Source organism: Gouania willdenowi, chromosome 14 (assembly GCF_900634775.1).
Source record: "Gouania willdenowi chromosome 14, fGouWil2.1, whole genome shotgun sequence".
Lineage (NCBI taxonomy): Eukaryota > Metazoa > Chordata > Actinopteri > Blenniiformes > Gobiesocidae > Gouania > Gouania willdenowi.
The window spans coordinates 22,614,361-22,641,717 of NC_041057.1; the positions used below are offsets into that span (position 1 = coordinate 22,614,361).

General features: G+C 38.7%; 2 protein-coding genes across 3 annotated transcripts; one reads left to right on the forward strand and one right to left on the reverse strand.

Annotated features, from left to right (window-relative positions):
* Positions 1–9,188: 9,188 nt before the first annotated feature.
* On the reverse strand, positions 9,189–20,115 carry LOC114475758 (A disintegrin and metalloproteinase with thrombospondin motifs 15-like). Its single transcript, XM_028466839.1, has 5 exons — positions 19,784–20,115; positions 19,605–19,703; positions 19,440–19,513; positions 16,625–16,726; positions 9,189–10,701 (listed from the first exon to the last, which is right to left on the reverse strand). The coding sequence occupies exon 5, from the start codon at positions 10,623–10,625 to the stop codon at positions 9,939–9,941; it is 687 nt and encodes a 228-aa protein (XP_028322640.1). The 5' UTR covers positions 10,626–10,701; positions 16,625–16,726; positions 19,440–19,513; positions 19,605–19,703; positions 19,784–20,115; the 3' UTR covers positions 9,189–9,938.
* Positions 20,116–20,718: 603 nt separating this feature from the next.
* On the forward strand, positions 20,719–27,028 carry LOC114475754 (microtubule-associated protein futsch-like). 2 transcript variants are annotated; one of them, XM_028466835.1, is made up of 6 exons: positions 20,719–20,948; positions 21,113–21,358; positions 21,434–21,561; positions 24,033–24,075; positions 24,265–25,867; positions 26,090–27,028. In XM_028466835.1, exons 2-6 carry the CDS (start codon positions 21,173–21,175, stop codon positions 26,104–26,106), a joined length of 1,977 nt encoding a protein of 658 aa, XP_028322636.1. In that variant the 5' UTR covers positions 20,719–20,948; positions 21,113–21,172; the 3' UTR covers positions 26,107–27,028. The 2 variants fall into 2 exon arrangements, with proteins under 2 accessions (XP_028322636.1, XP_028322637.1); XM_028466836.1 differs by lacking the exon at positions 24,265–25,867.
* Positions 27,029–27,357: the final 329 nt, after the last annotated feature.

A 27,357-nucleotide genomic window follows, 5' to 3' on the forward strand; every position in this document is an offset into this window, starting at 1 on the left:
GTGTGTGTGTGTGTGTGTGTGTGTGTGTGTGTGTGTGTGTGTGTGTGTGTGTGTGTGTGTGTGTGTAAGCCATAGAACTGTAACGATGGTTCCCCTGGTTTGTGTTTGATTAAATTGTAAATGATAATTTTGATGCAAAGTCAATAATCTGAACTGAATTACAATTCAATTACGATTAAAACAGCAACAGGGTAAGAAGGAATAATTAGTTTAAAATGGCAAATAATGGGCATGACAAATGGTGAATGTGGTTAAATTGGCAAAAAATAAGCATGAAATCTGGTGAAAAGAGGTTAAAAGTGACAATATTTGGTCCGTATATAAAACATTAGGTGGAAAGGGTTTATAAGCTCTAAAAATGTCTTAAAAGTGGAGAAAATGTTCAGAAAAGTCATTTAAATGTGATGTAGAAGTGTTAGAAATGGGAGTAATGTAGCAAAAATACATTAAAAGGAGCAAAAATATGGCAAGAAACTGATGTAGTTGCAGAAAAATTGTAAAAATAAGCAAACATTAGCTCAAATTCTTAGTTTCTTGAAGGCATCTGGTGACCACAAATGAGGCCCTGACCCCAAGGTTGAGAACCCTTTAGTTAAAGCTTTCAAAACTTCATTAAGACATTTTTTTCTTCCATTTTTTGTTCATTGTTTTCTTTTATTTGTTTGTTCTATTCTGTTTTGTTTTACTTTTTTTCAATGCAGTTTTGATGGTAGTTAAAATTACATTTTGTTTATTAATTAATGTAATAAACCAGTGTTTCCCAAACTTATATTTCTAATCACAAGTACCACTTTATCTCCAACATTAACCTTGATTTTAGGCCTTTTTATTAATTTATTTCTGATTTTTTTTAGAATTTGAACTTCACCTTTTGGTGTATTTTAATGAGTTGTGTCACAAATGATTATTGGTGGATGAGAAAAACGTCTTTGTGTGCATGAAAAAAAAAAAAAAAAAGAACAAATTTAAAATGTTAAAAAAACAAACTGACAAATGTTTATGTACAAGTTCCCCTAGACCTAGATCAGGGGTCTGCAACCATTACTCTCTAAGGAACCATTTCACCTCATCTCACCTGGATTAAAGTCTTTCAGAGCTGAAAAAATACCTTCTCAATAAAGACAATACAGTGTATTAAATTATATACAGTCAAAATTATATACAATAATGTTTGATTAGATTTGATTAGATTGTTATTGATCATCAATAAATAAAACAGTATGCTCATCTTCAAATTCTTACACATCTCAGTTTACAGAAACACAATGTTATATAAATATTTTTTCAGTTAATGTATTTGAAACACATGATCATGTGATCAACACATGCCAATTACTAATTTCTTGCTACACATAAAACACACATATTGAACCTGTACATTTGTGGTTAAATTAATCTGTTCCCACACAATTAAAATCTTTATTTTCTTCCAGAATAGTGTTTTTGTTGGTTTAATTTTCTTACCAGGGATTAAAACTTAAGTAAAGTTGATGGTCTGTAGATGTTGCAGGAGGTGAAGTAGGAAAGTGCTGAGTCATTGCACAACGTGATTTATTTTAGGTTAACAAATTGTTATATCTTGATTTTATTTGTCATTAATCATTAATAGCCTCTGTATAAAAAAAAAAGCCATTGCAAAAGAGTCAAAGAGCCACATAAGGCTCCAGAGCCACAGGTTGCAGACCCCTGCCCGAGGGGGACACGTACTCCAGTTTGAGTATTTAAAAATAGACATAAAGGAAGAGAAGAAGATCTAATGAGTATCTGTAAAAATAAATATTAAATAATAAAACAGTAAATAAATAAAAAATGTGTTTTACTAATTTATTAACGCGGAAGATTCATGTTTTAGTCGGAAATATATGTAGATTCAGCAGTTATACTGTATAATATTATATTATATCTTTAGATAAATATGGTTTAGTGTGTGTGTGTTTTAAACTTCCTGTTGTGTGTGTTGATGTTCTGATGGAGAGCACGTGTGGTCAGAACTCCACCGGGTCGTTCTGCGGTCCTTCCGCCGCGGCCTGTGTGTGACGTAGGACTGAACACCGACCGACCGAGGCTCCTCTGCACGGTGTGAGACACATTTATTATTCTTTTCCTTTTAGAAACATATTTACATTTAGGACGAACGCTTGTCTATGTTTTTATGACACATTTTAGCAGCTGTTGGTGAAGGATTAATTGGTTTAATGTGTTATTCCGCCTGCGCCGCGTTTTTAAATAAATTAGTCCGATTGAAAACAGCCTTTTATTATTTTTAATATTTATACCAGATGGTTTCTAAAATAACTAAATGTATCGCCATCGTATTTACCTTTTTACAAAAAGACGTTAAAAAGGGAGTGGAATAATAAATCTGTTAAACGCGCTTTGAAAACAAGGATATTTAACTTTTTAAATGTTTAAATAAGGAGATGAGAAAATAGTAATTTTGACAGAAATCATCACCAAATTTATAATTGTAGATTATTATTCTGTCTGTTTTGAATGTTAATAATGAAAATAAAAATAAAAAAAACACGCACACACAGTCCAGGTTAACGCGCTTTTTTATTCTTCTAAAGTAAAAGTCTTGGACAACACAAGGCAAACACATATTTATAAATGAATATAATTGACATTACATTGCATTACAATGTGCTGAGTACATTTTTTTTTTTTAAATAATTATAATTATTTAATAGTTGATAGTACACCGCAGTAAAATAAATAATTGTCCAAAATCCAACATAAACTGCGTGAGAAATTACAGCCTGAAATAAATAATCGAGACTCGTTTTTAAACACAAAAAAGAAAAACGCATTTCACTAATATTTAACGACTTTCTAACATTGCTTGATTAAACAGAAAAGAAAACACACACAGTCTGCTTACCATATTAAAAAAGTTGTTATAAATTAGTGCAGTTTTAGCCACAGGCTTTGAAACTTATTGCAAGTTTAAAGAGAGAGAAAAATCATTCTATTCCACACAGAGAAAAACATTAAATATGCAAAAAACACATGCAGAGGGAGGCTTCTAAAGCCATTATTATAGTTACAATCTTTGTACAGAGAAAACAAAGCATTTTAGCTCAAAAAACCCTAAAAAAAAACCATGTTTCAAAATAAAAAGATTTAAAAAGAAAGGCGTGAGCTTTTACAGTTTTGAAATGGGCAAAAAAGACAAATTTACTAGTTTAACACCTTAAAAATACAAACATTTAAAATAACAATTATTGTTCTTTTTATTTGCTAATAAATAAAAGATGATTCATTGTTACCAATAAATCTTGGATTTAAAAAAAAGAAATTAGAGGAATTAAGTAATTTATAAACTATTTTAGAAGGTGTCAACATTTTATCAACAGAATAAAATTGTTCAAATCGTTTGAAACGAAATAAAGAAAAATGCATTTGCAAAAATGCCAAAAATATTGTTTGGAAATGTTCTTTTCCTTTAATGATAGTTACCTGTTTTTAAAATATGGCAAATTAATATGATGAATATTAATTAAAATGAAACAACAAATAAAAGGTTGAGTTCAAACCAAACTGGAATAAGTGAAATAAAAATGGGAACAAAGAAAATAGTGATAAAGGAAAACATTTACAGTAAGTTCTATTGCAGACTTTCAATGTAAGGTGATTAGAAAATTGTTCTTTTCCTTTAACGATAATCATACCATTCGTTATTAGAATTAATAATATAGTTAAAACCAAACTGGGATAAGTGGCATTAACTACTCCAACTACTGAAAAATAAAGATGCAAAGCTTAAAAACAGAGGAAAACATTTAAGGTCTCATGTAGACTTTCAATGTAAGGCGATTATAAGATTGAAGAACCCGCATAAAGATTTATCATTGCTTATTTAGGAAGAACCTCATTAAGGTGTTAATTGTTTCCATTGGCTTCCGTCCAGTGTTTCCTCCACTCTATGTAGGTCAAATTTACAGTAACTTACAATGGACTTTATTTTTTGACACGTTATTTCCTGTTCAATAAGCTTTAGCAGCTAGCATGCGAGCACCTGCATGCTATCAGTCAAACATTAGCGCTAGCCGTCAGGTCGAGGTCACCCCATTCAAACTTTCCACTCAGTGCACATCAGTGGAAAATACACACGGTCACAAATTAAACTGGTTTCTGATGCAGAAATGTGTTCATAAAATAGAGACAAGCTACAATGATCTCATGCAAAGGACTTTCAATATCGGCGAGTGGTGAATTAACCCAAACTCTGGGGTCAAAAATAAAAATGAAGAAGTCACATAAAGAAAAAATTGTTATATTCCAAGAAAGACTAATCTTTATACTGTAAATTAAAACTGAAATCTGATTTTTTTCTTACATTGCACATGCATTTTAGGCCAATAAAAATAATTTCAGTACATGTCACCCAAGAACCAATGCATATATGTGACTAATCATTAGTGATGTAAACAGTCTATGTTCATAGCTCTAAGCTGATCACATTACAGGGAGCTGAGACATGATCCAAACATGTTCCCAATAAACTTTTTTTTTCATGTTTTAGGGTCTGACATGTCCACCAGATAGGATGTATAGCACATATTTTTCTATATTCTGAGAGAGTAGGTGGAGCTTATTACTATACCATATTTATATTTCCTATGTGATGGAAGAAAAATAAGGAAAATCGCACGAAAATCGTCCATATCTCAAAAAATGTTAATCTGATCAAACTAAAAATATAAAGTGTACCTATTGATAAAATTGGTAAAAAATAAAATAATAATTGAGACTGAAGTGCGTGGGTCATTTGTTGAAAAGACATGAAATCAGAAAACAACCTGAGCAAATGTTCTTGTGCATTTTACTCATGTTTCATCTGCTTCCACTTTATTTTAATGCTGAACTATACATTTTTTGTATGTCATGAGCAGTTTCCTCCTACACATTCATATGGTTACAGCTTAAACCTGAAGCAAACTCTACTAGTATAACATGTGTACTACTACTAACTGTACTCACCTATGTTAACTAGAGAAGTATAGTGTCACTAGTACTACTAGTTAGCATTATATGCTAAAAGAGGCCAGAAAAAAACAAATCCAGACTTTTCATTGGCTTTTGAAAATATTCCAACCAATCATTGACCTGGATTTGGTTCTAATCCCTCCTACTTTATTTGCATTAGGTCTACTAGTACCACTAGTAAACTAAATATGGAAAGCCATTTGAATTATACAACTAGTGCTACTAGTCTACTACAACAGGTGAGATTTTAAGTGTACTAGTAGTACTAGTTAACAAATTTAAGTTTTACTGGTTGGCCTAAAGGTTTTTGGTAAACTAGTAGTACCAGGAAAGGCTTGTGTTTTCACTGGTAACATACTACAACTCTACTAGTACTACTCGTAACACAAGGTTGTCTACTAGTAGACAATTTTGCTTTACTAGTAGAGTCTACTCTTTACTAGCAAAACTGCATTTTACTAGTACTTGTACTCAATTTTAGTAGACTATCGACAATCTACTAGTACTACTAGTGGGATTGTGTGTGTAATACTAGTAAACTAAAATGTAGTTTTACTTGTAAAACACTAGTTTGTGAGTACAGCTGACTAGTAAAGCAAAAACAATGTTGTGTTACTCGTCGTTCTTGGAAAGCTTTGTGTTAACTGATAAAAACCAAAAGATTTACTAGTACTACTAGTACACAAAGGTCTACCCATGCTCCTGTGCGACAAAAACCTTTACTAGCAAAACTCAATTTTACTAGTACACTGTAGGAACCCTGGTCGATGGTCAAAAGGCGGTAAAAACACTGTCGCACGTTTGGAATTTTATTACACTTTTATGACTCAAAAACAGACAATGGAAAAATGGACCAAGGAACATTTCTTCAAATCCCAGCCCTTCTTCTTGCAGACCTTTTGCTGACACCCATCCTCCCCAAAGAACAGACACCCCACAGAGATAACAGGGATGTAACCTGACACCCTACACCAGAGACATCCTCTTCAACATGAAGATTAAAAAGGAAGAAATAAAAATAAAACCTATACACCATCTGATGCTTTAAAGGCAGAACTGTGATTTAAATGAATTTCAGACATGGGACCTCGATTTTAACCATTTGTCTACAGGAAAGAGACTCATCGTGTGCCTCCATCTGACATATTTAAGCACTAATGCAATCACATTTCAAGGGAAATGTTTATAACTTCATATTCCATGATCATTGATCAAAAGTGTATTTGTCCTCCTTTGTTATGCTTAAAGCTAGAAATAATTCAAATCAGTCATTTAAGGGATAATCAATTGAAAGTCATGTTTCAAGAGTTCATGCAATTGGCACACACCCATGCTCCATTTTAGACCTAACATGGTAACACCCTATCTGGTTTTATGACTCTTTGTTTAAGAAGCACATGTGGGATAGCCCCACCATTTTGTCTTCTTTACAGGAAAGTTAAGCCTCCCGCTTCTTTCTGCCAGCCAATCAGGTTTCACTCATTCCCACACTGCAGATGTGTTTTGAACAATCAGATAACCTCTTGACATGTTTATAAAAGGCCTCGCTCCCCCTTTTCACACCCTCTTGCTTCTCTCTTACGTCCTCCTCTTTGCATCTGACTTAACAGTTAGATGTTATTCAGTTTAGTGATGCTGAATTTTTGAGATATTGATTGAACTTCTCTCCAGTCAGGGAGTGGCTACCAGCCATTCCCACAATGACTAACTTTAAGTTTTATCTCCATTTTTGAAATTAACCAAGCAGTTTTTAATTTTTGGAGCAAATCAATTTTTATAGCCTCCCATGAGTAAGCTTTAACGAACTCTAGCATCTTTGATTTGAGAACATGTTAGTTAAACTACCCATCGACGTCCAGGAGTGGTGCCGTGTAGGAGAACCAGAACCCCAGCCAGGCCGACAGTATCCCGCGGGCCCGTACAGTGAATGAGCGGAAAGCGTCTTCGGAAAAACGCAGGAAAAGCTTTTTCCCCACACACTGCTGGTTACGCAGAAGGAGCTGTCATCATCACGCCTCTTCGAAGGAGGGTAAAACTGCACGCACACACAATTCTGGCAAAAAGGTGGTTTATAACTTAACAAATTCTCTCAATCGAAAATTCTAGATTAATAGTCCATATTTTTCATGTTGGTAAAGTTTTATTAATTTCATTACTTTAACTTTCCATTTTCCTTCTTCCTCTTCCTCAGAGCGTTAGGAAATCCCTATAAATCCCAAATTCACGTAAACATCTAAAACACTCAGAATGTGTATATACCATACATCTGTGTTAAAATGTACATTTTGTGTGATACCAATGAGTCAAAATAACCGTGAATGATTGTGAGACTGCCTAATCTATCATCGTGGTAATAGCCTGTATAATAAACATGTACATATTGTAAACGCTGTGTTTTTTTATTGACATTTAAACCTTTATTAAACCTCTATTCTGACGTCAAGAACCCACTACAAAAACAGGGAACTGTAACAATTAATTAAAATAAAGTGATCTAGGACACTTAAAACTCAATTCTAGATGGCACCTCTGGCAACGAACATATTAAAATTTAATAATTAATATTTTTGAATATTAATCATCCTTTGTTCCCCTACACACTCAAAAATAACTTGTGCGTGTACTAGTAGTCCTAATGCAAATTAAATAGGAGGGATTAGAACCAAATCCAGCTCCCTGATTGGTCGGAATAGTTTCAAAAGCCAATGACAAGGTTTTCCCCGCCCTCTTATTAGCATCTATGTCTTACTAGTCATACTGGTGACCCTTTTAAACCAAAGTTGACTACATGTGCTATTGTACTTTGTGAGTACTAGTAGAGTTTAACTATGGTTGATATCACTGGTATATTTATGCTCAAACCTTCATTAAAATAATTAGACTGGTCTAAAGTTGAAGAACATTATGGATTAACAAACAATATTACATTTTTTAAGCTTAATTTGTAGTTCCTAAATCAATTAATGTAAATTCAACAAATGCAGAGAAAAATGAAACGATGCAGGTAAAACTCTTTTGTAATGGCTTTATTTAGGAATAAATATATATATAAAAAAAGTCAAAGACAATTACAAATACTGGGTGTAAAAAAAAAAGACTTTAAGAATTATTTACAATGTTTGCACACAGCTGAATTAATGTATACATAGTATACAGGACAGCCCATGTGGGTCATTGGGTTCTTTTGCTGTACAGAGTGCAAAAGCAGATAAAAAAAACAACGTGAACATAATAACACTGGGTTCATCCTGGAGTTTAAAGGGGAAATGTTGACGCTCCCTCAGCACCCCAACATGGCTTCACTGACTGACCTTAACAAATGAAGGGCGTGTTTCCTGTTTACTGTTCAGAAAGTTCAACTTAGCAAACTGATCATTCTGTATGTGTTGGAGGTGATTTCATCCTTCAGACGTCACCCAGCCTGTTGGATCCAAGGCTACGTTCACACCGCCGGCCAATACCTCCAAAATCCGACGTTTTTTACCCATATCTGATCTATTAAAGTCAGTTTGAAGAGCAAAATAATCCCACCAAGGCCACTTTCATATGTGCACGTATCTAATATTTTCCAAAGCAAAGCCGTCTGAATGATCAGCTCGCATTTATCTGACCTCTACATCACTGAAATGAGATAAACGTCACAATTCTGCATCCCAGGAGAAAAAACCAAGAGTTTACAAGAACAATCAGTGATCGCAAACCTCTGCCAAGAGTCAAATCTCCTCTTTTCCAGATATTCTCAGTTATCTGGATCAATAATCTTGATCAAGGTACATCATCATTCACACTTTAAGGCTTGGAACAAACTTATGTCCCCATTAATAATCATACAGCAGGTCACAATGTATTTGGCAGCCATCTTAGTTTTAGTCATTTCAAAATGTGATAGTTTTAGTCCAGTTTTAGTTTGACAAAAACTCAAAAATAAGGGCGTAAGTGAAATTCTGCGATATATCAAGATATTTCGCTGCGCGATTTTTGTATCAATCCAAATAATTTTCAAATCCATTTTTTAAAAAAAAAACATTTAATTGCGCTAACATGCATAGTACGTATACACCCGGTCACTAGGTGTCAGTGAACGCACCATCAGACACTTTTATAGATGTATGTGGTTACCTTTTTAAAATAATTTAAGAATTTAACAGAATCAGAATCTGTTGTAGATGCAAAAGGCAAACTTTTGGAAGAAGTTGATAAACATTCCACTGATTTTTGCTTCTTCTCACAAGTTTAGATATACAGTATATATATCACTTTTCTGTGTCCTGAGTTCTTTTTTCTTCTAGGGGGCGTGGCCAGCCTGACTAAACTGTCAAGTTGGCCACGACCAGAAATAACACATAAAGACACATCAAAGCAGTCAGCAGATGCCTCTGAGGAAGACTGACTGTTGACAGTCGAAACATCAAAGTACATTTTCTGAAAAAAGTTGTCTAAATAAATGAAACCTTAACATATTATTTCAAAAAAGAAGACAAAATTAACTTAATAGAATTGATCCAGTATCAGTAAATGCAAAATGCAATGGAATCTTCCATGGCCACATGACCTAAGTTCTATCTTTGGTGAAAATTTTGTAAAAAAATATGTGAAGTACCGTACTTATGATGTAATCCTGCTAAAGGCCAAACAAATAAATAAATGTTGATGAAATATGAACCTTTTGCTGGAGGTAATGACGAGATGCCTCCATCTTTACTTTGTTACCTCACGATTTCTTCTTCTGCACATTCAGTTCAAACTATAAACTGCTAGAACACAAATACAAACTGCGCACTGAGACCTGCTGTCTGAACGTAGCCTCATTGTTGGCGCTCCATCATCTTTTCTGTTCCTGTGATGGAGTCTGGGACATGGACACTGTGAGAACCAATGGAAACCAATGGGAACCAATAAGAACCAATGGGAACCAATAGGAACCAATGGGACGTTAGATCCTAGAGTCACTAGCACTCTCTCAGGTTACAGAAGTCCAGCTCCTGTGGTTTCCTGAGCCCAGAGCAATGGTCCCTCTGCAGGATCAGTTCCGTGTGTGTGCAGTGCAGCGCTCGCCTCTTGAATCCTTTCCCACAGCTCCTGGAGCAGGACGACCACGCCCCCACATGCCACTGGGGGCAGGGCTTCCCACACGCCCTAGTCTCTGCTGGTCTCTGAGAGGCGTCACAGTCCAGCCCTGGCTTCCCGTCCGGCCTCAGACACTGCACCGCCCTCGTCTGGACCCCCTCCCCACAGGAGGTGGAGCACGCGTCCCAGTTCATAAAAATCCACTTGGGTGTGCTAGAGTCCTCCTTGTCGTACGACGCCTTCAACGCGTCGTTGTCGTCGTCCTCTTTGTCCTCGTCCAGGACGCTGTTGTGTGATGTCATGCGCGCCTCCTTCTTCAGAGCCTTGTCCTCTTTGCTGGGGCGGGGCATGTAGAAGGAGTAGCGTATGCGCGGCGGCGTTAGCTTGCCCGCACACAGCATCTCTATGGTCAGAGTTTCTCCCAGAGGTTTGACGCCGTGCAGCGTCTCTGATTGGCCGGTGGTCCCGCTGTATCGCAGCAGGCTGCCCTTCACTAACACGTCCCTCTCCCCCGCAGACACGATGTAGTTCCCATTCTTTACTGCCAGGAAGTTGTCGTCGCTCCTCATTCCTCTGTAGCTGCGCTGACGGATGTCGATGTTCGCTGATCCAGCCGGGAGCAGGACCACAAAGTTATAGCCGTGCCTGCAGATAGAAAACACACACCAGAGCTTGTAAAACGCCAGGAATACAGTGTAGATTAGAGGACATGCTCAGGTCTCAGAGTGAAGTATCAGGTATCAGGAAAAGCTGTTATTTATTAGACCAAATGGACTCATGACTCAGCAAAACCTCCGTCAAATGACACGGCCTCCGGCTTCAAAATAAAAGTCGTCAAACCCAACGGAGACATCACAAAGAGCCGTCTGCTCCAGGAGCAGGACACAGACAGTGGGCACAGGGCGCTGAGACAGAAGCCCCAGTCCAGACGCTATTCACTAACACAATACAGGACCACTGCAGCTGTAGTGTTATCCAGAATGTTGTTACGTGTGTTACCACTAGGGGCAGACCATGCATAGAGTGTGCGTGTATACTGCAGGAAAAGGACAGGAGTGAAGAAGGTATGTGTGGCAGCCATGATAATAAAGAGGCTCCGTGTTCACCCAAAGCAGCGGTCTTTATTTGTAAAAGAACCCAACACAACATGGTGTCAGAAGTGGGATTTTGGAGAAGAACCATGGCTAGCGCACATAACTGTGAGAGGAAACAGAGTGACTTTCAAGCTAGATTCCGGGGCGGATGTCACAGCTATTTCTGAACTTATATTCAAAGACTGCAAAGGCAAAAATGAACAGTTGGAGAAAGCACAAAAACCACTCTATGGCCCAGGTGGATCTGCACTGCATGTGTTAGGGTCTACCACAGAGACTCTCATACATGGCGACAGAAGCACGATTGAGAAAATCTATGTAGTCAGGAACTTACGCGTGGCACTACTAAGCAGAACAACTTCTGTGAGACTGAAACTAATCGCCAGAGTTTGTAGTATAGACCAAGAGACAGTGAGTAAAGTGTATCCCAGGTTATGCAATGGTCTTGGGCTCACTCAGAAGCCATACACAATAAAATTAAAACCTGATGCAAAGCCCTTTTCACTCAAGGTGCCAAGGCGTGTGCCACTGCCGCTCATGGGCAAAGTCAAAGAGGAGCTGGAGAGGATGGAAAGGTTGGGAGTAATTAGTCGTGTCGAGGAGCCAACAAATTGGTGCTGTGGCATGGTTGTGGCTCCCAAAAAGGACAAAGAAAAAGTGCGTATCTGTGTGGACATGACACCATTAAACGAGTCAGTGTGTCGTGAAAGATACATCCTCCCCTCTGTGGAGCAAACACTAGGCATGCTTACAGGCGCTCAGTACTTTTCAAAGCTCGACGCCAACATGGGCTTTTGGCAAATACCACTGTCCAAAGAGTCGGCCCCCTCACCACTTTCATTACGCCATTTGGCAGATACCACTTCAACCGTTTGCCATTTGGTATTTCCAGTGCGCCCGAACATTTCCAAAATATGATGGTGACGGAGGTTACAGCGGGTCTCGAGGGAGTCTTCTGTCACATGGACGATATCCTGGTCTGGGGATCCACCATGGAGCAGCATGACAAAAGACTGCATGCAGTCCTGGAGCAAGCGGAGAAAGCAGGTGTTACATTAAATATGTCAAAATGCGAGTTTGGCAAAAGAAAAGTCAAATTCCTTGGGTTTATTGTCTCAGCAGTAGGACTGAGTCCTGATCCCGAAAAAACCCAAGCTGTTCAGGACATGAAGGAGCCGAGCAACGTGAGTGAGCTCAGGAGCTTTCTCGGGATGGTGAACCAATTTGGGAAGTTTATTCCAAACCTGTCGGAAAAAGACAAGCCATTGAGACACTTGCTTTCAACCAAGAACATGTGGTATTGGGGGCAAGATCAACATAAGGCGTTTCACAACCTGAAACAAGAATTGTCTTCTGCTCCCGTGCTACAGCTCTATGACCCGAACAAACCACAGAAGATCTCTGCTGACGCCTCTTCATATGGGCTGGGGGCGGTCATGTTACAGCGGGAGGGAGATGTGTGGTCACCAGTTGCTTATGCTTCCCGATCACTGACACCGACAGAGCAGCGCTACGCACAGCTAGAAAAGGAAGCGCTGGCTCTCACCTGGGCATGCGAGAGGTTTAATGACTTTATTCTTGGCCTGCACTTTGAACTTGAAACTGACCACAAACCACTAGTGAGTCTACTGGGAGGACAAGCTTTGGATGCACTTCCACCAAGGATTCAGAGATTTCGCATGCGCCTAATGAGGTACGCGTACACTATAAAGCACATCCCTGGCAAAAGTCTCACCATAGCTGACACACTCTCACGCTTACCGCTCACAAACAGTGTTATTCACACAGACACTGATCTTATGGAGAACACTAACATTTATGTTGAGTCTGTGCTAGAGGGTCTTCCTGCAAGCAGCAAATATCTGGCAGATCATCAAGGACAGCTGCGGTCTGACAGCGTCTGCTCCCAAGTCATGAAGCAGATGCAGAGAGCACGCCCGTCAGGCAGTATGGTGGCCGGGTTTAAGCAACCAGATCAGTGAACTTGTTCTCAAATGCAGACAGTGCATACAAGAAAGAGTCAATGTGAGAGAGCCTTTAATGCCCACAGACCTACCAGAAAGGCCATGGCAGAAATTAGGGGCTGATTTGTTTACTCTGAAAGATAAAAGCTACCTGTTACTGATAGACTACTTCTCTAGGTACGTAGAGATTGCCCAGCTCAGCCCAACTCGCTCTGCCAATGTAATTGTGCATTTGAAGTCAATGTTTGCACGTCATGGGATACCAGAGACACTGATCACAGACAATGGTCCGCAGTTTTCGTGTCGGGAAATGGAACACTTTACAAAGGAATACTGTTTTGAGCATATCACCAGTAGTCCCAGATACCCCCAGAGCAATGGCGAGGCGGAAAGGGCTGTCAGGACGGTTAAGGACCTCCTCAAGAAAGCAAGTGATCTGTACAGGGCACTATTGGCTTACAGAACCACAGCGCTGGCAAACGGCTACAGCCCAGCACAGCTTCTTATGGGGCGTAGACTCCGTACCACCTTGCCAATGCTTCCAGAGGCTTTGCAGCCATGTGTGCCAGATCTACGACAGGTGCGTCATGGGGAGAGGGAGAGAAGGCTGAGACAAACGGAGCATTTCAATGCAAGGCACAGAACGAGAGATTTGGACAAACTGTTACCCAGACACTCAGTTTGGATTACTGATGCAAAAGCACAGGGCACAGTGACATCTGTCCACCAAACCCCACGGTCCTATGTCATCAGTGGACCACATGGGACAATCAGAAGGAACCGCAGTCATCTCATGCCTATACCCATGTCAGAGACTCAGACTGAACTACAGCTGACTCAGTCTAATGAGAAGATCATTCCTAGAGAGGCTGTTTCTGAGCCTAAAGCACAACAAGGTGTTGTCCGAACTAGGTCTGGTAGGGAGGTGAAAAAACCAGAAAGGTTAAATTTGTAAAAGTTATGCAAATGTTTCTGATATGCACAATTGCTTTAAAAATGCAATATGAGATGTTTTGCATAAGAATGTTATATTTTTCATGTAATAATTGTTCAAAAGAAAAACAAAAAATGGTATGGGTTTGTTAAAAAGTAAAGAAGTTTTATTTGCCCTAATATAGTAGGTGACCAATGTGAACTGAGACAATTTCATATTCTAAATGTGTTTTGTGTGTTTACAGCTGAGAAGGGTCAACCTAACTTCAGTAAGGGGGATGTAGTGTTATCCAGAATGTTGTTACGTGTGTTACCACTAGGGGCAGACCATGCATAGAGTGTGCGTGTGTACTGCCGGAAAAGGACAGGAGCGAAGAAGGTATGTGTGGCAGCCATGATAATAAAGAGGCTCCGTGTTCACCCAAAGCAGCGGTCTTTATTTGTAAAAGAACCCAACACAACAGCAGCCACGGCCCATCATGGCCCCCAGTGCAGAGGAAGCACTGGGATAGTAATCCTAAAAGATAAAACATAAAAGAACAATCCGAAAAATGATAAAAACAACATTAAAAAAACAATCCTAAAACAACATAAACAAAGACAGTCATCAACATCCCCCGCCAAAAAAAAAAAACTTTCAAACTCCATCAAGCTATTGATATCTTGAAGCCACACACGGTATTTAGTTAAACAGTTTTTTAAGAAAAAAAATTAACGCGGACAGACGGACGCATAGATGGACGCAGCTCTAACCTATATCCCACTTCCACACTTTGTGGCGGGAGATAAAAAATACCACTATACAAAAAGTCTGCTAGCTTAATCAGAATCAGAATCAGAATCAGAATCATCTTTATTCGCCAAGTGTATGTTGTACACACGAGGAATTTGACTCGGTCAACTGTGCTCTCTCCAATAGTGAAAACAAAAAATTTTCAACAATAAACAATCAGCTAGAAAAGATGAAAATAAGTATAAACATAAGTATAAATATAAACAGTAGTTAGACTAGAATGTGCAAATAACAAGATGATAATAATAATAATAATAATAATAATAATAATAATAATAGTATAAAAAAATAATTAAATAGATACAAAATAAAAATAAAAAAATAAGATAAAAGAAGGAAAATAATAGAAAAGAAAGATAATAATAAAATATAATAATAATAAAAGGAAAATAGTGCAGTAGAGCATTGATAAGTAGTGCAGGAGAACATTTAAATTAAAGGTATGTACATGAACATTCTCAGTGTCAGATTGATCCAAGGTTGTTATGTTTGGTTCCAGGGTTTTTTCACAGAAACAGGACTGACACTCTTTGACTGTTTAGTGTTGATCAGAGTGACAGCCTGGGGGAAGAAACTGTTTTTATGGCGGGTTGTTTTGGCGTACAGAGATCTGTAGCGTCTGCCAGAGGGGAGGAGTTTAAACAGATTGTGTGCAGGGTGGGAGGGGTCTGCAGTGATGCTACCTGCCCGTTTCCTGACCCTGGACAGGTATAAGTCTTGGATGGAGGGCAGATCAACACCAATGATCTTTTCTGCAGTCCTGACTATCCTTTGTAGTCTGTGTCTGTCTAGTTTGGTTGAAGATCCAAACCAGACAGTGATGGAGGTGCACAGAACAGACTGAATGATGGAGGTGTAGAACATGATCAGCAGCTCCTGGGGAGCTACTACGGCAACAGTGTTAGGTCAAAACACACTGCATGCCTTCCAGCTAAACAAAGAAGACACCTTAAAATAGCTACAATCGGAACAATGGAATGCCTTTAACCTCATAAAACCAGTAGGAGTTACATGAACGAAGCATTTCCTTGTTTGTCAAACATGGCAACCTCCACAAGCGTGTGCTAGAATTGCTTTTAATTTCATATGCAGGTCATAAATCGCCTCTCATTCTAAGGAGGTCATGACTTCGACGACATTTGTTTGTTAGCAGGATAACATCAAAAGTACTTAAATTCCATTTTACCCAAAGATAGACCTCACACAGTGAATGATTACATTAATAATGGAAGGGATCCGGATCAATATACTAATTCTGGAATAGTTTTAGAAAAATCAAAAAATCCCTATCACTCAAAATTGGTGAATTTTTTAAAAGTTCACATCTTGATTTGTAAATGACTGAGCTTAATGAAATTTGATTAATTTATGTCAGGTTAATTCCTCAATTCCCCCACGAGTTTCAGCCCATTGTATCCGAATTGCACATTTCATTGTACTTAAAAAAAATAAAAATAAAAAAATACATTTGAACCTACTGTATCATTATAAATGGGACAGAAATGTCTACCAAGCCTTTAAAGTGTGAATGATCATAATACCATGAACAGGATCACTGATCCAGATAACTGTGATTATCTGGCAAAGAGGATATTAAGCACTTGGTGAAGATTGAGCTCTTATTGCCTCATATTCCTATTAGTAAAGTTTGTCTTTTTGCCTTTCTGAATTGAGTTGTGTATCCTTTTAAAATCACCAAAATGTTAGAGAACTCCTAATGACATTTCCAAATGGTCCATTTAGTGGTAAGCTTTGGCTTTGTTCAGAATATTCCCACCAACTACCTCTGCGTTCATTCCCACTATCCTGGAAGGGACTGCTGCTGCACCAAGGATAAACGCTCCAGGCAGCTCCAGCTCCTTCGACACAGAGTTCATGTTGTATTCCTGGGAGACACAAGAAGAGAACATAATGTTTTAAACAAACCATTCACCTGCATGCACATGGGTTTTAGTGCCTTTAACCCTCCCATTATCCACAATTATTACTAACACACTTTACCCTTGGGGTCAATCTGACCCCAGGAATATTTGCCTCAAGAAAATGAGTGAATCAAGTTTTAGTGTCAGGCACTTTGTTTATTTGTTAAATACATAAATAACACTTGTCCTGAATGTGATTTACTTTAAAAACTACTTTCAGCAACTTAGAGCTGCCCTGTAAAAAGCAACACTACATAATTTAATCACATTTCAGCGTTAATGAAGGAAAAAGTCAAGTGACACAAAATGTTGTTATTGTGCTGCTAGTGATTAATAAAAGAGTCTTTGTGGCTCCACTGACTTTGACCCATTATTGTTTTTCTTGTAAAACTATTGATAAAAAACAAATGGTTTATATCACTTATTGCCATTTTGAGGAAAAATATAGAGATATGAATGTTGGTCCATATCACCCAGGCCTAATGTAATCAAAGCAGTAACGTTTTATCTTGTAAAAGATATTATTGTCCAAACTGTGTGAAATGAGGGGTTCACACACTGTTTAAAGTAGGATTTTATTAACATGAGTGTGTTGCCTCAATAACAAATAGAAATCACTAGACTGATATGCTGCCTTAAAGTTAAACAAAGTAAAAAGACTGTGTGTGACTAAAATAACATGTCAGCCCTTTTGTTTGATGTTAATTGTACTTGGAACCAGTTTGATAATTTGCTTACATACAATTTTTTTAAAATTTGAAAATGATCTTGTCTTAAATGATCTTTTATTCCTTTTTTCCATTTAGGGTGATGATTATAAGTAGGTGACTTTAAAATAGTCTAAATTATTTGAATGAAAAAAATCGTGATTTTACCAAGAATAAATTGCGATTTTTCCTCATATTGCCCACTCTTACATGTGTGTATGTCTGTGCTAGACATTAACTTAAGTTAATTAAAACTCTTGTTCAGCTACTACCAATGTTATGAACACTGGTAGTCGCTGAATTGCACTTGTAGGTTATATCAGCATAAATACATAGTAAATGAAACAAATGCCATGTCTAATCTAATGTTCATTTGAATGGTAAATGGACTGGACTTGATTTTATATAGCGCTTTATCACCACACTGAAGCAGTCTCAAAGCGCTTTACATATCAGCTCATTCACCCTCACATTCACACACCAGTGGGACAGGACTGCCATGCAAGGTGCTAGTCGACCACTGGGAGCAACTTAGGGTTCAGTGTCTTGCCCAAGGACACTTCGACACATAGTCAGGTACTGGGATCGAACCCCCAACCTCTCGATCAGAAGACAACCCACTACCACCTGAGCCACGGTCGCCGTTGAACTGTTCTTATTTGATTATTATTGTATGTAATAGTGTATTTCTATGGACATTGAGTCTGCTGCTAAGACATTTTCATTTCTAATTTCTGGTTGATTAAAACTAGCATTAGGAGGACACAGTGCAGGAAGAGCCGCTGGCATGGAGGTGAGGACATCAGTCTTAAGGTATAAATCAACGGTAAAACAGGCCAAAGCCATGTTAAAAAGGACACATTTTTTTCTCCAGAATGCATCAGGTCACTTAAGTCTCATTCTTGTCATTTTCTGAAACTTGGCAGCCCTGTGATAATTATATGCTTGATCAATTGTATCCATACAGTTTCCGTATCAGTATACCGACATTCTATCCGTACGCAGCACCCCTCATTGACCAGTTTAGGTCACGTGATAGGTCAGTTTAGGTCAAAACCTAAACCTAACCTTCCCAAACCCAAAAACATATCAATAGCCCCCCGGGACTGTCGGTACATTTTCCGTGTCAGGATGGCCAAGTGGTCTAAGGCGCCTGACTCAAGAATTCGTCCTTCTGCTGCCGTAGGTTCGAATCCCACTTTTGTCGCATACATTTTTCATTTTAACTTAACACGACAAATTTCACCTCAAAAAATATATATACAAAAAAAATAAACATTTTGGGTATTTCCTGGGTTAGGGCTCGGGATGGTTTTAGGGCTAAAATAAAAGGGTTAGCGGGTTAGCTAAAAATAAATATGAGATAAAAAAAAACTGACGGAACTTTAAGTCACGTGGTGCACCTATCACATCACCTAAACTGGCCAATGGGGGGCGCTGCGTATGAATATTTGTTTATATATAACAAGGGTGCCCAATCCTGGTCCTCAAGGGCCACTATCCAGCATGTTTTAGATGTTTCCCTCTTCCAACACACCTGATTCAAATCATCAACTCATCAACAAGCTCTGCACAAGCCTGATAACGATTCTGATCATTTGAATCAGGTGTGTTGGAAAAGGGAAACATCTAAAACATGCTGGATAGTGGCCCTCGAGGACCAGGATTGGGGACCCCTGATTTATAAGGATCCCCATTATACCCCACTATATACACACTACACACAAACCAAACCACCCCTCAACCCAACAGATGTAGTTTAACAAGTCTTTTGAATTTTTCCACATTTAAAGTGAGTTTGGTGTGACCAGGCAGTGAGTTCCATTCTTTCATAACCCTTTTTTTTTTTAATAGACAGTGAGTCTATTGATACGTTTTCATAGACACTTTCTTTTGGGAATTATAAACATTGATTGGGGTCAAAAGGACCCCAACGATAAGAGTAGGTAATAAATAAAATGAAAGAACACCTTATCTTTTTGCACCAAAGGGACGAGATAGGGTACACCACCAACATCAGCAATGCGGGGGTTTCCACACAAACCTGCAGGACATAAGGTGACCAACTCTGAACACATACACATGTTTGTTTTATTGAGTAATATAGTTGTGCAAGAGGGAGGTAGGGAACGGACCTGGGACTGGAAACGTAAAGGGTTCTTTGGTGAGATCTGGACAGTCCACAACACTGACCTCAACTTCTGCAAAGTTGCTTTTCAGTCCAGTTTGTAACACTGCACAACAACAACAACAGTGTGTGTTTAACAGCCCGCCTGTGTCACTGTGCACGTGTGTGTGTGTGAGGGGTCCTCACCGTGTTGGAGCTCCTCCAGGGAGGACGCGTGCAGCTGGATCTTCTCGGTGGTGCTGGTTGTGTCCATGATGGTGTCAGAGTCTGACTGTGTGCTGTTAACGTAGAGGGAGAGAAGAAGCAGCACAGCAGTGGGTAAAGTTCAGCCAAAGAGTATGTGACAACAAGATAGTTACACTCCCAGGAAAAGCTCGTCCGTCTGCACTTAAGAAACATGAAAACAATAAACCGGGGATGCAAGAAGATGGAGGAGAGAAACAATGTCCTGCATCAGCTCTAAGGAACTAGACTTCCAAGAAAAACTACTTTGGGTTGTATTTATTCAGTTTATTTCTCTCTTTTTTTTTTGTACTTTCAAAATATGGTAAAATTATGCTATTTTTTTTTTTTAATTTTTTTTTTATCAAAACAGTATATAATTTTATGGTATGGTAGAAATTATTTGAAAAATCTGAATAAAAACACTTTCATAATCCCAGGGAGAAATTACGTTGTTTCTTGTTTATTTGTTGTTTTTGGTTTCCAGTGGCTCCAAAGCAGAATTTATTTTCTATTTTTTAATGTGAAAAGAAACACTAACAACATATCCAAATAATACAAATATACAAGTATAAGCTAAATAATAGTAATAATAAAATAATATGAATTAATCTACAAGATGTTAGCATTTAATGGTTAAAAAAATGGCTATTTGGCAAAGCTTTATGGACGTTTTAGGTTACATTTGTTGATTAATAATGCTAGCTATTAAAGCTGGGATGTTATCGATTAATTTGCTGAGTAATTTTTCCACAGACAGATCATTTTTATTCCATAGATTTCTGCTGTAGTCAAAGCTAGAAGTACAGGAGGAGAACACGCTTGACTTATAACTCCGCCCCTCCTCTCCGATGATTGGTCACGCTGGTTACGTTTGCTCACTTCCTGTTTGGGCGGAAACTCTGCGTTCTCTACTGTACACACACGTTGTGCTGTAGCGAATTTATAAACAACAATTAAACGTGTATTTATGTTATACTTTGACCTGCTTTTTCTCTACTTTGCAAATTTCCCGATAAATCTTTTTCCTCCACTGGATATTATTATTTATGGAGACACGTTCTTCCTGTCTTGTAACTGATGGACTTAGAAGGCGTGAGAAATACCTGGACACCTTACAGTCTGACAGGTGAGTGGGAAACACGGCGTGACTTCTGCACAAACAATAAAACTGTTGCAAGTTTATAAAGTCTTGGTGTGTTTGTGTGTGTGTGTGTGTGTGTGTGTGTGTGTGTGTGTGTGTGTGTGTGTGTGTGTGTGTGTGTGTGTGTGTGTGTGTGTGTGTGTGTGTAGTGACTCAGGGGAAAGCCTGTTCATCACTCAGCATAATGTGTCGGACGGAAATCCCGACGCATGTCATCCGAACCTGAGGACGGAAATGACTCTGACACTCGATCATCCATTGCTTCCACTGGGAAATGCCTACCTGGCAGGAAGAGGAAAAGGAAGAAAGTCAAACTGCCAATGTACAGATTCCCTTTTCTTCAGAAAAAAACAACCAGCAATGGATTCACTGTCCAGAAGAACACCAAGCTCCATGTAAGTATTCCACTTCTTTAGTGAGAATGTTTGGGAACGTTCCCTGGAGCTTTGTTCTATATTCTGATGCTACAGTATGCTGTGATGGGAGGCTTCCTCATCGGAGTCAGGGAGCTTCAGGCGAGCTTCAATAGAGGAGAAGATCTCCAAGCATCCCTGCCTACTATTGATGAGGATGGACTGTGTTTATCTCCACTATCAGAGTGAGTTCAAGTGAACACCCCATGTGTACCTTTGGGATCTGTTATAGCTGGATGCTTCAATAATACAGAGAACTTTGATGGTTTTCCAGTTTCATCACTCACAACTTGTGATGTGGGCTTTGACCTCTGTTCATCTTCACTGTGCAGAGATAACCATTCTGTGTGTTAGGCTTGGGCGGTAATATAGTAATACCGTATACCGTGGGGTCATGAAAATAGCAACGGTATCAATTTTAATAATGTAGTTTAAAAAAAATGCAATGCACTTATGTAGGAGACAAATATTAAATATAACTTATTTAATGCCTAAACACAATTCTATGTCCAGGAGCACTTATGTGTTGAATGGGTTGACGTTACGTGACAGCGCGGCGCCTCCGTTGAAGCGACTAGATTACATTCAAATCAATGTAAATGACGCAACCTCAAGTTATCTCCCCTCATGCGACGTGACTTGCGTGATTTGAACGACTTGGTCAAGCGCGACCTAGTCGCTCAAAGTTGAAAAATTTGAATTTTTCAAGCGACAACTCCCCCGTCCTTCACTGTCTGTAGAGCCGAGGCCACAGCCCCTCCTTCCAGCTGTGAGACGCTGCAGAGAGAGGCTTCCTTAACTTACCTGAGCCAAATTAAAGCAGTTAACTTCTTGAATAAGCCTACATTCTGAGTGAGCTCATCCTTTAGTGACTCCGTAAGTTGATCATCTAACCCGTAAAAGCAACGCTGTTAATGATAACTGCTGTAAACGCACGGCCGGAGAAGAAGGAAAAGAAGTGATCAGACCTCTCTCTCTCCTGTCACTCGGCTCCGTAGACAGACAGACACACACACACATACACTAATCCATTGTGCTTTGGAAAATTCTGGATCATCTCGCTCTGTGCAGATGAGCAAAGGACACACACACAGCCACGTTAGGTGTGAACGCACCCTGAGCCTTACGTCATATTTTGTAATTAGTCACGGTAATACCATATACCGCCGTAAATAGGGAGGAGGTTTGACGGTATCAAAATGTGGATACCGCCAAAGCCCTACTGTGTGTGGGAGGATGCATGCTTACCAACATCCTAAAAAAAAAGCTGGATTTTTCCTTCACCTCTATGTACCTTGAAAAAGACAAACCCGATAGAAGCATGGAGAAAATGAAGGAGATGAATACTGGAAAAAGTAGGATTGCCACAAACAAAAACACTGAACAATACCTGTATCATAAACTGGAGCGTGCTACATAACTTTTGTATTTATTATGTCTTTTTTTTTATCAATTCTTGTGCCTTTTTTTGTACAACTCAGTCCCCTGTTTGTTCCATATTACAAATATTATTTGTTATAAAGTTTACATAAAAAAAAAATAGCTTGTTGTCCCTTTACCTGGTGACTGATCTCAGATTATAAAATGAGATACCATACATTATTAGCCCCACAATTGGGAAAATATTTCTTCATAGCAGCAATAAATGTAAATATATATACTGTATCTGTTTAAAATATAGGCCTGTGAATATCATCATTAGGAATTTACAATACAAAACAGGAGGACTTTAGTAAACTAGTAAAAAAAATAGCATTTCCATGAAAATGGAAGTGAGAGCGTGAAGGTGTTCTACACTTACAGTATGTTAGGGCTGGGCTAGTTTGCCTAAAAAAAAAAAGTTTCGATTCGATTTTTAATTTTATTTTTTTTATATGCACTTAAACATGACTGCAGACATCAGATATATTGTCAAAACTGCAACTTTATTGCTGTGATTGTCCTCAAGAGTTAAAATGCATAGAACAATCCTAAACTAAAAAGTAAATGAGGCTCTGTCATACAACAAGTTTTAACCCAGGTTTCAGCAAAAGTGTAACAGCAACTTCACAGTAGCTTAAATCACAGCATAGTGTGAATAAAACATTAAACCTGCCTGTGGCACATATACAGCCTACTCAAAGAGTAAACAAAGAGGGGCCTAGCTCACATCGCGCTACGGTAACCCACAAGGACGGAACGCGAAAAATTCCAAAAAAACTCTGGTGGGAGAAAAAAATGTTAAATTTAAAAATGTAAAAAAAAAATAATTTTTTTTTAAACTCGAATTTGCAAAATAAAAATTGTTTTTATCTACAAATTCAATAAATAGATTAAATTGATTTTTGTCCAGCCCTACAGTATGTCAAAGATTGTTTTCACCTGTGTCAAAGTACAACACTGAAGGGCTCCCGGTTCGAATCATACCTGGGATGTTGAGCAAGTCCCTTAACCCCAATCCAACTCTCCCTGGGTGCCTGCAGTTAGCAGCACACTGCTTCCTCCTTGGGGAAAATGGTTAAAAACTGTTGAGAAGAATTTCACTGCGGTGATCAATAAAGGTTACCTTACATTACATGGAATAACAGAAAAGTTTCAGAGGCTATCGAAGCATTTGAATGTGCTCTTTACTGCCACACCTTGTATTGTTCAGTTCTAAATCTTTCCTCTGATGCAGGGATGAAGATGGTACGATGGAAAAGGAGGCCATCCGAGTGGTGGTAAGCAGATTGTGTTATGAGCAGTAATCCAGAATGTAGAGTGTAAAATGTGTGTGTGTGTGTGTGTGTGTGTGTGTGTGTGTGTGTGTGTGTGTGTGTGTGTGTGTGTGTGTGTGTGTGTGTGTGTGTGTGTGTGTGTGTGTGTGTGTGTGTGTGTGTGTGTGTGTGTGTGTGTGTGAGTGTTGACAGAAGAAGAACTGTTTTGTTGTATCGTCAAAGAAAAGAGCCAGCCGCAGTCAGGCTGGAGGAGAGAAACATCAGAGATCTGACAAAGATCGATTTCAGATACAGCGATGGAAGGATTGTAGTAAAACCAATCAAACTGAGCCATCACTGGAAAACATTTTGGATCAAAACCAGACGGACACTCTGTGCTCCAACGATGATGCTACAGTTGGTGAATTCAATCCTCGTGAAGACCCTGAAAACAATGGAAGTAAATCAGCTGCTGCGGCAGATCCTGAACTCCTACCGACAGAAGAAGCTGGAGGCCAAATACTCCATAGCAATGGCACAAACAATGACACAGCCTGCCATGAAAGTGGAACAATGGAAAAGAAGAGGAACAGAGAAGAACATAAGAGCAGAGAAGAGGAAGCTTCTAACCTGACGATCAAAGATCAAATGAGCTTTACAAAGGATGAGATGCATACTGCAGAGCTGAAACAGAAGAAAAAGAAGAAGATCAAGAACCGTCGTGAAGCAGAAGAAGTTTTGCAGGAAAATGGAAAATCTGACATGAGAGCCAAGGAGGATTTAGACATTTTGGGAAAAAGAAAGAGGGAAATAACTGACAGTGAAGAAACGGAGCAGATCCAGGCTGACACAGCTTTTAATCCTCCTAATGAGGATGCTCAGGTGAGTAAAAAAAAAAAGAAAAAGTCAAAAATAATAAAGCTGTCATTGGAACGGATGGACGAAACAAGCAAGTGTTTGGAAGATGCTGCTGCTCCTCAGGAAACATCAGAGAAACCTGAGTCTGTATTTAATGATGATCCAACTGGAGAAGTGGCTGAAGCAGTGACTAATAATACACACACCAGTTCACACATATCCATGAAGAAGAAAAAGAAGAAGAAGAGTAGCCCTCAGTTTGTGGGTGTCCTGCTTAATCAGGATGAGGAGGAGGAGGAACCGCCCCAGAAACCAGCAGAGGGCGCTGATAGTGCTTATTTGGTGACTAAAAAGAGGAAAAAGAAGAAGAAATCAAGTATTTCCATCTGCAGTGAAGCCTTGGCTGGAACTGAGGATTCTGAGTGTGTCACCGCTTCCTCTCCTCATGCTGATGCAGAGGAAAAAGCCCTCAGTGGCCCCCGTGATCCAACATCAGCAGAAATTAGTACAAGTTTAGAGGAAGACAATGTGCTCAGGAAAAAGAAGAAAATAGAGGCAGCTGAGAGGAAGGATGATGAGGAAACACATCCATGCCAGAGTGGAGATGGAATAGAGGTCAACAGGAAAAAGAAAGGGAAGAGAGAGACGCTGACCCTCACTGAAGCCCCCCACAGTGCTGCTGATGTAGACGTGCTGGGAAAGAAGAAGAAAAGAGCACGAGAGCTTTCAGCTTTGACTGATAATGACTCAGTGAGGGTACCTGAGTCCACTCTGGCCTGCAGCTCACAAACATCTCAGACAGAGCAGACCTCAGATACACCCGGGAACGTGACAGGGGAGAGAAAAAGCAAAGCATTGAAATCAGATTGTGTGAGTTCTGAACTGACTGTCACACACAGGAAGAACAAACAAGGCAAACGAAGACTTCATAACCCGTGTGAAGACTTTCTATCAGAGGGTTAGTTTAAACCTGCTGACATGAGTAGTTTTACTACTAATGTACTGCATTACCTTCTAGTTATTTTCACGTATGAATATTTATTTTCTTTTTTTAATTGTTAAGGCATTAGATTTTGGCGTGAGCTTAGTATTATAAAAAACATTAAAACTAATGCACAATTTTCATCATTATAGATGCAAGAAAACAATGATACTGACTCTGTTACTGTTACTTTTTCAGGGCCTGCCTTTCTGTAGCTGCCATCAGGTGCTGGCGGGTGTTCACCATGGACAGGGCTCCAGTCCATCACAGGGTCATTGATACAAAAATGTAACAGGCTGACAACAGCAGCTCAAATGAATAATGCTGTGTGATGTTTTATTAGCTACTATAGCATAAGGGTTTATGTGAAGAAATTACCTTCATTAACAGAATGAATAAATAGTCTTAATATCTAACTAAAAAGCAAGGAGCGTGTGCGTGTGGGCGTGTGTGTGTGTGTGTGAAAGAAATATCTCCCAGACGCGGTGCGAGTTCGACCTGAAACTCGGTCAACGGGTTCCAAATACCCCGAGTGTGTGTATCTGTTATTTTAGAGTGTGAGGGGGCACTAGCACACCATATGTTGAGAGACGACTTCCGGCATCCATTTTGAAGGCAAAACAGATGAACGGTGATCAACTGCAACACACCTAAAAAAAAGAAAAAATCGGCATCCACGTTAATCAATCTTATTTTAGAGTAATTTGGTGTAGCAAAACGGTCAAATTAACGTTTATTTTATAATTACAGCTCCACTATGATTATTGTTTGTAGACGTACTAGTAGTTCTGGTAAGTAAACATGCATGTTTATCCGTGAACACAGCATTATAAACGCTCATATTTTCACCACATGAGCAAAACAAAAGCACGTGACGCTTTTACTCCGGAGCAGAGCATCACACGCTGGAGAAGTCAAGTCATTTATAGCAGAAAAACTCGCAAAGTCCATGTTAACATGCACATAGTTCTAATGTCGGCAGTTAAGAAAGCTAAGCTAAGCTAATGCTTATCACATGGTGCTCGAGGTAATACACCTCGACGCTGCATCCAAAGAAGGAGAGATGAATGATGTGACTACATATTAGTGTTTCTTATTATTGTTTTATCTTATAGTTACGGGTATTCTCACTGTATTATTGCTATTACCTCATTATTTTATATTGGTTTTTATTATTGTAGTATTATTTGTATGTATTATAGTTAATGGATTCTCATTATAGTATTTTGTTATTGCTATAATTATTTCATAATTGTACTACTACTGTATTATTGTTATTGCTATTTTTATATTCTTAATTAATATTTTATCTTATAGTTACTGGTATTATCATCAAAGATTATCATTCCTATTACCTTATTTAATATTTATTATTGTATTATAGTTACTGGATTCTCATTATATTTTATTGCCATTATTATTATAACTATTACTTCTACTATTAATATTATATCCCTATCTAATTG